Source organism: Octopus bimaculoides, chromosome 20 (assembly GCF_001194135.2).
Source record: "Octopus bimaculoides isolate UCB-OBI-ISO-001 chromosome 20, ASM119413v2, whole genome shotgun sequence".
Classification (NCBI taxonomy): domain Eukaryota; kingdom Metazoa; phylum Mollusca; class Cephalopoda; order Octopoda; family Octopodidae; genus Octopus; species Octopus bimaculoides.
Genome location: NC_069000.1, coordinates 15,678,925 through 15,688,353, shown reverse-complemented (window position 1 = coordinate 15,688,353; position 9,429 = coordinate 15,678,925). Strand labels below are relative to the sequence as shown.

General features: G+C 37.4%; 1 protein-coding gene and 1 non-coding gene across 2 annotated transcripts in view; both read left to right on the top strand.

The window, feature by feature from the left end:
- The first annotated feature begins 1,173 nt into the window (after positions 1–1,173).
- LOC106875657 (thrombospondin-1) overlaps positions 1,174–9,429 on the top strand; it is a 13,778-nt gene continuing 5,522 nt past the window's right edge. Inside the window, exons 1-4 of the mRNA XM_014923896.2 lie at positions 1,174–1,363; positions 2,943–3,116; positions 4,755–4,943; positions 6,871–7,008. Coding sequence (XP_014779382.2) covers positions 1,258–1,363; positions 2,943–3,116; positions 4,755–4,943; positions 6,871–7,008 — 607 coding nt within the window. The 5' untranslated portion in view covers positions 1,174–1,257. The remainder of the gene's footprint in view (positions 1,364–2,942; positions 3,117–4,754; positions 4,944–6,870; positions 7,009–9,429) is intronic.
- Positions 3,328–3,431, top strand: LOC128250379 (U6 spliceosomal RNA). The gene has a single exon (XR_008266408.1). It is a non-coding gene; the product is annotated as a U6 spliceosomal RNA (small nuclear RNA).

The window sequence follows — 9,429 nt, the reverse complement described above, 5'->3', positions numbered from 1 at the left end:
CCGCTAAGCATTTCGCCCGGCGTGCTAACGGTTCTGCCAGCTCGCCGCCTTTTAAGTAGGATATCATTGTCTCCGTCAAAGTTACATTAATGCATCTTCTCACCACTGTAATATTGGTGTGGCTTGGTTGAGGCCACTCCGGCTTCATATACGACCGATTCCACGATACATGCCGGTTCTAAAGAGCATGCTTCAGTCAACAAACAAGACATCATGTTTGACTGATATGTTGGCAATAAGTCTTTTCATGTTAGAACACAGCTCTTGCTGAATTTTGCATTGCCTCTATTTAAAATCTTCCTATATCTATGAATTATAGGAAAATGCTTATGTAGAAAGATAAGCAAATCTTTCACCTACACTTATATTATCACTTATAAGTTAAAAGGCGTGCTAACAAGATATTTTTTCTGTGTGTGTGTGTGTGTGTGTGTGTGTGTGTGTGTGCGCGCCCCTATACTGAAAGGGCTGCATGTTGGATATGAAGGAAATTTCTTCTTCGAAGCTTGCTGTTCATTAAAATCCCGTTGTACTACGGGACCGTCTTATGAAAAAAATTTTTGATGGAGGATAGGCAAGAAATCATCGACTAATGTCATTGATTGGGTTTCTAAATACTATAGATGTGGCAGAAGTTTTTCTTTATATCCCTTAATTTTACATTAGACTTATGGGACGGTCTGTAAGTATCTGGTTCTAAACTGAATGAGACGTCTAAGGTTTAGAGTGATACACACACGCGCGCACATGATGACAAGATGTTTGGCGTAAGGAAGTCATTTTACTACTTCAATTTACAATTGTTTCATCTTAGTTTAATGCAATCAATCTTGAAACATTATGTAATAATGTATGCAGTTATTGATCGCTGTCTATATTTCATTCATATATATGTGTGTGTGTGTGTAGAAAGGGATCTCGGTCACAAATAGTAGCCACATTTCTCTGAATTGCACGCCACCATCTTAAAAAGGAACAACATATTCAATAATAGAGACCAGGTTACTGTATGTATGAAAACAAATAAACAACAAAATCAGGCTGCTTCTTTCTGGATTGCTTTTCATCATATATCTGACTTAAGGATAAAATTCAGTAATTGTAGTGATGAGAAGAAAATGATACTAATGGCATCTTTTTAATCCTTTTGTATTTTGTTTGTGTTTTATATTTTCTTCTTGTCATATTTCAGTTAATGGAAGGTGGAGTAACTGGACCCCATGGTCGACGTGTAGTGCAAGCTGTGGAGCAGGTAGTATGAAAAGGGTTCGGAAGTGCGATAATCCAGAACCTAAGTACAGAGGTAGACCCTGTGGAGGATCCAATTATCAAGTCAAAAAATGTGTCAAGATCAAATGTCAACGTAAGCTATTGAGATTTTCCTAATTAAAAGAAGAGAGAGAGAGAGAGGGGGGTAGGGTGAGGGAAAACAGTAGTAATGAACTATCATTTTACATATTTGATAAATTTTCCAGTTATATCTTCAGAATGAAGGAGATATAACGCCCTAAACCTAAAATAATTTTTAATCTATTGAAATTATTACCTTTTTGAAAAGGACACGATGGAAAACTATGAAATTTAAACTGACTAAAAATTAGATGAGAGTATGCAGAGAAGTTATGACCAATCTCGATTCCTACTGCATATCTCTATTTAGCTTTAGTAAATTTAAAATTTGGAGTTCTCTCCCTTACAACCCTTCGAAAGAATATTCATTAATGTGACTTTTGTCTCAATAAGTTATTACTTCAAGAGATAAAATTTTATCTTCAGCTTACATCATTATGTATGTTAGTTTACACTCAACTTTATTTAAACTTCTCGAATTTCCTAGTGTATGAAAGACCTTTATGGTAGCTTAATCAGAGAAGGGAAGACAGCGTTTATGAATATCTTTTATCTTTTACTTGTTTCAGTCATTAGACTTCAAGAATTTTTAGTCGAACGAATCGACCCCAGTACTTATTTTTTTTAAAGCCAGCTACTTATTCTATCGGTCTATTGGCTGAATCTCTAAGTTACGGGAACGTAAACACACCAACACCGGTTGTCAAGCAGTGGTGGGGGCAAACGCAGACTCAAAGACACACACACAGATATATATATACTCGATGGGCTTCTTTCAGTTTCCGTCTACCAAATCCCCTCATAAGTCTTTGGTCGTCCCGAGGCTGTAGTACAAGACACTTGCCCAAGGTAGCACATAGTGCAACTGAACCCGGAACCATGTGGTTCTGAAGCGAATTTCTTACCACACATTCACGGCTGCACAAACCAAAGATGTGACCCAAAATACTTGCAGAAGAGTGGACTTGAACTCCGTTAAAGGCACACATGAAGAATTTAGTCTACCATCCAAAAGCTCAGAACACAAAGAGCTTGAACAACTACCACAAGGTATCTCATTCAAGGCTCAAATAATCCCCCTCTGAACTGGTAGTTTACTTTATCGACCTCGAAATGATGAAAGAAAACTTGGTCTCAACGGAATTTGAACTTAGAGCACAGTGAGCCGGAACAAATTCCGCAAGATATTGTGTCCTACACTTTAATGTTTCAGTCAATTCGCTACACGGAAAGGCTATGGGACTGTCCTTTTCTTCAGACCATTTTCCTGGGCTCAGCAAATAACGGGAGCGAGGAGAACGAGTAAACTATAAAGAAACGATAACAAGACGATAGAAAATCTTGCACACGTTCGAACGTACACTAGCACCTCCCCACACACAAACAATATATCAAATATACCAGCCTCCCATCTCCACGCCACCGATGTTATCGAAGAGAAAGCAAAGGCTGATACAGCTTGGCACCAGGGACGTCACAACTCATTTTTACTATATACATATACTATTAGCATTCAAATTCATTAAAAGTCATTCTTCTCGAAAACAAAACATTTTGCTTTATATAATCTTTTTTCTTTTTTTCCCCCCCAGAGGATGGAGGCTGGTCACTCTGGAGTTCATGGAGTCCATGTCCAGTCACATGTGGTACAGCATTTCGTATCAGAAACAGAGAGTGCAACAGTCCGAAACCACTCTATGGTGGTAACTACTGTAGAGGACCCAAAACAGAGAAACTTGAATGTCGAGGGAGAAGACCTTGTCCAGGTAATATCAGAAGAGTTTTTAAATTTAGCTTTACGTTTTTGGTCGACCGTGACAGTGAGAGTATGAAGTGTGTGTGCGTGTGTATAACGGACTTAAAATTAATATTGGGGTCGATTTATTTCACTAATACTTTTCAAGACGGTGCTCCAGCATGACCTCGGTCGAATGAGCAAAACAAGTAAAAGATAAAGGTTACAAAAAAATAAACACACTAGCTACGGCGGTACATATTCTAAAATTCGAACGATACAGAGAAGATTAGCATGGCCCCTGCGCAAGGATGACACGCAAATTCGTGAAGCGTTCCATATTTTTTTCACGGCGGTGCATCAGCATGGCCGCAGCTCTAAGCTGAAACTATAAACGATAAACACTCATCTGAAGAATTATACGATACAGGGTGTTAAAGAAAAGGGAATTAATTTGCCATTTCTTCTTTCATATTTTTAATAATTATAATTGTATAAACTCAGAATCAGTAAATTTACCATTTTGGGAACATCTGGTCTGTAACATATCTAGTCTTGTAGAATACTTAGTTATTCAACAAAACTGAACCAAACTCTTCAATGTGGTGATTGAAGGAAGTAAAAATTAAAATATTATGGTTCTCAGAGCTGTCTACACGCAATAAATCAATCCACAAGGAGATTGCTGTAACAGTACGCAAACCAGCTGATGAGTTTTTCGATTAGATGCTAGGTCATAGGTGTTGAAACCCGAAACCAATTAACCACCACCAGAAACTTCCTCATCAAGAAATACAGACCGCATAGACTGCCGCTCTCTTCGTTCAAACTATATCACTGGCACTCGCTTACGACGATGAGGGTTCCAGTTGATCCAATCAACGGAACAGACTACTCGTGAAATTAACATGCAAATGGCTGAGCTCTCCATAAACACGCGTACCTTTAACGTAGTTCTCAGGGAGATTCAGCGTGATACAGAATGTGACAAGGTTGGCTCTTTGAATTACAGGTGCTACTCATTTTTGCCAGCTGAGTGGACTGGAGCAATGTGAAAAAAAGAAGTGTCTTGTTCAAGGGCACAACGCGCCGCCGGTTTTCGAACTCACAACCTTACGATCGTGAGCTGAATACCCTATCCACTAAACCACGCGCCTTTACTCTTTCAAGCTAGGATGAAGGCATCGTGTCTAAGAACGTCGTGAGATGGGCCGATTGACATTGCTGGCTGTTCTTTTCAGCAACACATTCGATATCTTATTCGCAAGGTATAGAATAGACCAGGGGTTTTCAAACTTTTTGACTTGCGGACCCTTTTATATTTCAGGCTTTACCTTAGGGACCCCCTTATAAGCGCTTATGAAATTTATACATAAATATTTGCTTAAAATAACAGATATTTTTACATTTATTTATTTAACACTATTTAACAAAGAGGTTTATTGTCAATTAAAAGATTTCGATTAAAAAACATATAAAATCAAATTGCCCATAAAAAGTATTTGCTGTCCATGAACCCCCTTGCGGACCCCCTGTGCTCCGCGGACCACAGTTTGAAAACCCCTGGTATAGACGAAATTATTCAACAGAAAACTTAAAATTTTCTTTGAAATTACCCAGCACCTTTGATTAATTGCCTATGTTCACACTCTACCTGTCTTTTTTTTAGTATCCATACACGGAAGCTGGTCAAACTGGAGTGCGTTTGGTAGTTGTAATACTCGAAGATGCAGTGGTATCCGCGGCTTTAAAACTCGCCATCGAACATGCACAAAACCTAAACCACGTCATTACGGCCGTCAGTGTCGTGGTCGATCGATAGAGAAACGTGAATGTTATAACAATATCGACTGTCCAGGTAAGTCAGTCTGTCTGTGGACTTTCTCCTTTTGATTTTGCTTTCTTTCTTCTTTTTTTTTTTTATCACACATTGTTTCTCTGGTTATTTCTTTTTTGCTATTCCTTGTGTCAATATTTCATTTTCTTAGGACGGCGAGCTGGCAGAATTGTTAGCACGCCGGGCAAAATGATTAGCAGCATTTCGTCGGTCTTTACGTTCTGTGTTCAAATACCGCCGAGATTGACTTTGCATTTCATCCTTTCGGAGTCGATAAAATAAATACCAGGTGAACACTGGTGTCAATGTAATCGACTTGACCACTCCCTCGAACTTGCTGGCTTGTGCCAAAATTCGAAACTAATATTTCATTTTCTTCTCTACTTTTTTCCTTTCGTTCGTTCGTTCTTTCTTGTTTGTTCATTCTTTCTTGTTTGTTCATTCTTTCTTGTTTGTTCATTCTTTTCGTTCTGTCTCCTAAAAAAATCTCCTTCGAGCCCTACAGGCTCATGAAGCCAGAGCTTTTCCGCATTCTCAAGGCGTTTATACAGGGTTGGCTAAACGTCACCTGACAGTAAATCAAAACCATTTAATTCCATGATTAAGTTGGTGTTTAATAACGGAATGAATTTAATAATTTCATATATATATATGTGTGTGTGTGTGTGTTCTCTTGTCTCGACATATGGTGGTTGTAAACGAAAATCACCGTTAAACAAGTTATGTTGTTCGCTTCCAGTCTTTCATGAAAAACATGTCTGACCTTTTGGAAAGATTGCTTTATCTGGAAACAGATGAAGGTTGGCAACAGGAAAGGCACCTGACCGTAGAAAATCTGCTGCCACGAATTCTGTCTGGTCCATGAAATCATGGAAAAGTGGACATTAAATGCTGCTGTTGATGCTGATGATGATTTTAGCTGAGATAAAATTACAACTGATTTTGATCTTTCAACGTGTGACTCATGTGTGTTGCCGTAACCTTATCACTGATAATGTTCAGTTCCTGGTCTTGAAGCAAGACTAAGATTAATAACATCTGCTTTCATCTGAAGGAGAGGGAAGATCGTGGTTATGTTGTAGAATCATTTGAAACTATATGATGGAAGAATTTTACCCACCCCTTAAATATCTTAAACTGACAAAGTTATGAACAATTTGAATATGGAGCGATCACGTTTTTTTTTTTTTGGTGCAATAACATTTAAAAAAAAACTGTTAGACATAATGCATAGCTAAATTCCAAGGTTACTTAAACATCCTGTTAGTTTGTGCCAGCTATAGTTACATTTTTGCAGACATAGATATCTGCAAATGGTCCATTATTTATTATTAGGTTTACTGTTTTTAATGATGTGAGAGCTTTTTTTTCCTTCTAAAGTATTGAGACTTGTGGTTGTTATTCTAAGTTTAAGTCGAAAGCAATCAGGAGTTGAGTATGTAAATTGGTTTCAATTATAGGCTGTTGGCAAATTTTGCCGTGATCGACATTGTCTTTCATCCTTTCGAGGTCGATAAAATAAGTACCACTTCAGCACTGGGGTCGGCAGCAATACGATGTCTGTGGTTTTCAAAGGTTGCAGCGAATGTATTTTTGCTTTGTCTTCACTTTTGAAATATACTACTACTGTGGCAAAACATTTCCCTCGGGTCAGGTATTCTATGTCCTGCCAGATCGGCTGCAGGCATTTTTCTGTGGCTTCTTTTGGTGCTTTGTCCAGTTTCTTTTCCTTTACAATAAGAGTTTTCAATACGACTATTTTTTAAATCTGATTTCCATAATTTATAATCACAATTCATTCTATATCAATTAAGATCGAAATATGTATACGTAGATCTTCAAATATAATTTATGAAACAATTTTAATTTGGACATGTTTGATATTATTGAATATCTAATTTTTTTCTTTCTACATTTTCCTTTTAATATCGCGTATTAAAAAACGAAGTGGATGGAAAATGGTGTCACTGGTCACAATGGATTCGTTGCACAGTTGCGGAGTGTACTTCACCTTTTGCTATTGAAAGACGAGTGAGAAAGTGTGCATGTCCGAAACCTCAACACAAAGGCGCTCCATGTCCTGAAGGTAAGCCATTTAATTCTAATTGCTCCATGGAAATAAGTTCAAATATTTGAGATAGAACAACTGTCATCAAGCGGACAGAGATAAATATTCGTTCATTAATATGACTCAACCTAATGCTAAAATACTTTGGTTCCTCTCTTCCTGTCATTCTCTCTCTCTCTCTCTCTCTCTCTCTTGGAAATTCCAAAAAATATAAAAGTTACGAGGGGTTATATTGGCGTGCATAAAGTAGAATTCCGCCAATATTTCATTTGTTTACAGTTGACAACACGAGCTGTCACGCACAAAATGACAGCCTCCAAATCCTGTTTTCTGATTGTGTAACTTAACACAAAAAAAAAATTCTGGGAAAAGTAAATTATCTCCTGAGATTCAGCGTGGAAAATTACATCAATACACTGAATTTTAAAATTTTCACTAAACTTGAAAAATTCCGGAGGTGCAGCCAAACAGAAAAGATCCGAGCCCAACAATCCAGGGTAAGAAGTCACCAAGTTCATATCGTTATATGTTGTTTCTATTCTATAGTATGTTTATTTACGGCCGTTTGAGAGTTAAGTAACAATATAAATACAATTACACTAAAACAAGATTAGTTCTTTGAATCCAAGAATATATTTCTCCTCTAGGTGCAGTAAGTATCTTGAATTAAATGTACTGCTCGCAATATTAGTAACAGTACATTCGCCATTGCACATGCGCTCACAGTCAGTGCTTCCCAACCAAACAACCTACTAACCAACTTCTCAAATACTTATCACATTCATATGCCAACTGCCATATCTGCTCATCTCGTATGACATTCAACCAAAGTGGATTGGTAGAATCGTTAAAGCTTTAGACAAGCTGTTTTGCAGTTTTGGGTTACAGGTAGTGGTAAGCTGCCAAAATGTTAACAATCGATTTGCTTGATTGCCAACAGCTTAACTAATTCCCTGAATTGCGAATTTTTAAATCTTTTCTCTGGCCTACACGTTTTTATAAGTTTTTCCTAAACGTTCATGCTTGCTTTGAAAGTTTTACTTTCATTTCATTATGTTCTAAGCAATATAGAGTAGGGGTTTTCAAACTTTTTGACTTGCGGACCCCTTTATATTTCAGGCTTTACCTTAAAGACCCCCTTATAAACGCTTATGAAATTTATACATAAATATTTGCTTAAAATAACATATATTTTTACATTTATTTATTTATTTAACAGTATTTAACAAATAGGTTTATTGTCAATTAAAAGATTTCGATTAAAAAACATATAAAATCAAATTGCCCATAAATAGTATTTGCTGTCCATGGACCCCCTGTCTTGTCCTTGCAGACCACAGTTTGAAAACCCCTGATATAGAGCATTCCTTTCACAAGCCTCCGGCGGCTGAAAAGGGTTGAGAATGTGTATCATACATGATACATAAACTGAAGGGAAGTATGTACTGTGTATTACAGATAGTGCATTGGACAGGCAAAATTGTTAATCAAAGATTCTGTCAAAAAGATTCCATATTTGGCATAAATATTGCCTCATTAAAATATCTCTTCATTGATGTTTTAAAATAGAGGGGAACCGCCTTGAAAATTTTTTTAGTCGAATGAATCGACCCCAATACTTATTTGTCTTATGCCTGCCACTTATTTTATCGGTTCCTTTCGCTTCACCGCGAAATCACGGGAATCCAAACACACCAGCACTGGTTGCCAAGCTGTGGTAGAGGATAAAAAGAGACACAAAGACATACACATACTTGTGTGTGTGTGTGTGTGTGTGTGTGTGTGTGTAGATACCCAGTTTCATGCCTTTATATAAATATATATATATATACACACACAATTGCAGCTTGGAAGGTTTGTAAGCCATTTAAAACACACAAAAACCGTTAGATTCACTTCAACATTTAAATTCAATTTGCCAAAATATTTTCGTCGCTCTGAGACCGCGACCTGTCAGTGAACAAGTCGCGGTCGCAAAGCGACGAAAATATTTTAGCAAATTAAATTTAAATGTTGAAGTGAATCTAACGGTTTTTCTGTGTTCTCAGCCAAACCACCCAACCCATGCCAGCATGGAAAGCGGACGTTAAACGATGATGATGATCATCATCATCACAGATGTAAACTGAGTTACGATAGGTGATTAGTTAATATGTATTTCTGTGAAAGTAACTCTAATTGCTGACGTAAACTAACTAAAGGTACTACTTGAGAGGGACTTAAAATAGAAAAGACTGAGTTCCGACGATTAGCTTAATTCTTCGAAGAATATACAGCATTCTTGAACAATACGTTGTCAGGTATTAAAAGTACTGCTCACATTTCAGGAATTGAGTGTCTGCTTTATATATACTCTTGCACCCAAGCTGACATTCCTATCAACCATACAAAATAGTTTATAGCGCACATGTGCATGCACGCACATGCACGCGCACACAC